Source organism: Habropoda laboriosa, unplaced genomic scaffold (genome assembly GCF_001263275.1).
Source record: "Habropoda laboriosa isolate 0110345459 unplaced genomic scaffold, ASM126327v1 scaffold1329, whole genome shotgun sequence".
Lineage (NCBI taxonomy): Eukaryota > Metazoa > Arthropoda > Insecta > Hymenoptera > Apidae > Habropoda > Habropoda laboriosa.
Window position 1 is genome coordinate 659,993 of NW_017101431.1, and position 717 is coordinate 660,709.

At 25.5% G+C, this 717-nt stretch overlaps 1 protein-coding gene across 1 annotated transcript in view; it reads left to right on the forward strand.

Moving 5' to 3' along the window:
* The window catches only part of LOC108578140 (intracellular protein transport protein USO1-like), a 14,719-nt gene that overhangs the window by 7,589 nt on the left and 6,413 nt on the right, over positions 1 to 717 (forward strand). Inside the window, 1 exon segment of the mRNA XM_017941406.1 lies at positions 4 to 99. Coding sequence (XP_017796895.1) covers positions 4 to 99 — 96 coding nt within the window.

The following is a 717-nucleotide window of genomic DNA, read 5'->3' on the forward strand; positions in this document are numbered from 1 at the left end:
TAGATAGAAAACATGGATGAAATCATTAAAATTCAAAAAGATTCAATTGTAATGACGCAGACAGAATTAAAAGAACTTCACCAAAAACTTCAAGAAAAGGTATGTTAAGACTATATGTATATTTATTTTTGACAGAAATTGTTTAGCAATACTTAATACCATAAACAATACCCTTATAAAACGTGTCCCAAACTTATAAAAGAAGCCGAAACACATTAATTCCTAATAACAAAAGAAATCAAAGAATTTTTGCGAATTCATCATTTCCTGTTGTAACATGTAGAATATCGCACGAGACTCTATAGTCGATGCATCGATCTAGATTATTACTTAAAAGTTTAACTCATGACTACATTTCATACAGAGTATTTTATTTACTCACCTTGACACCTCTATTATATTCAGTAGTATAAAAAAATATATGAGAAAAGAATTGTTTGGTTTCGTATAATGAAAGTTGTGATAACAATTTTCTTATATGTAGTTCATGAAAGACTCCTTCAAATAATTTTGAACAATAAAATTCACATTTGTGTGAAAAAGAGGAAACTATAAAATTTACATAATTATGTAAACATGCCCCGATTTTATTTAAAAAGGTGTTAAAAATGCCTTTTTTTATAATTGAAACATTTGAAGAAACAAGTTTATTATGTTATCTTCATAATATAAGAATATGAATAAAATATGGGTAATCTTAAAATTATATAATTTCCT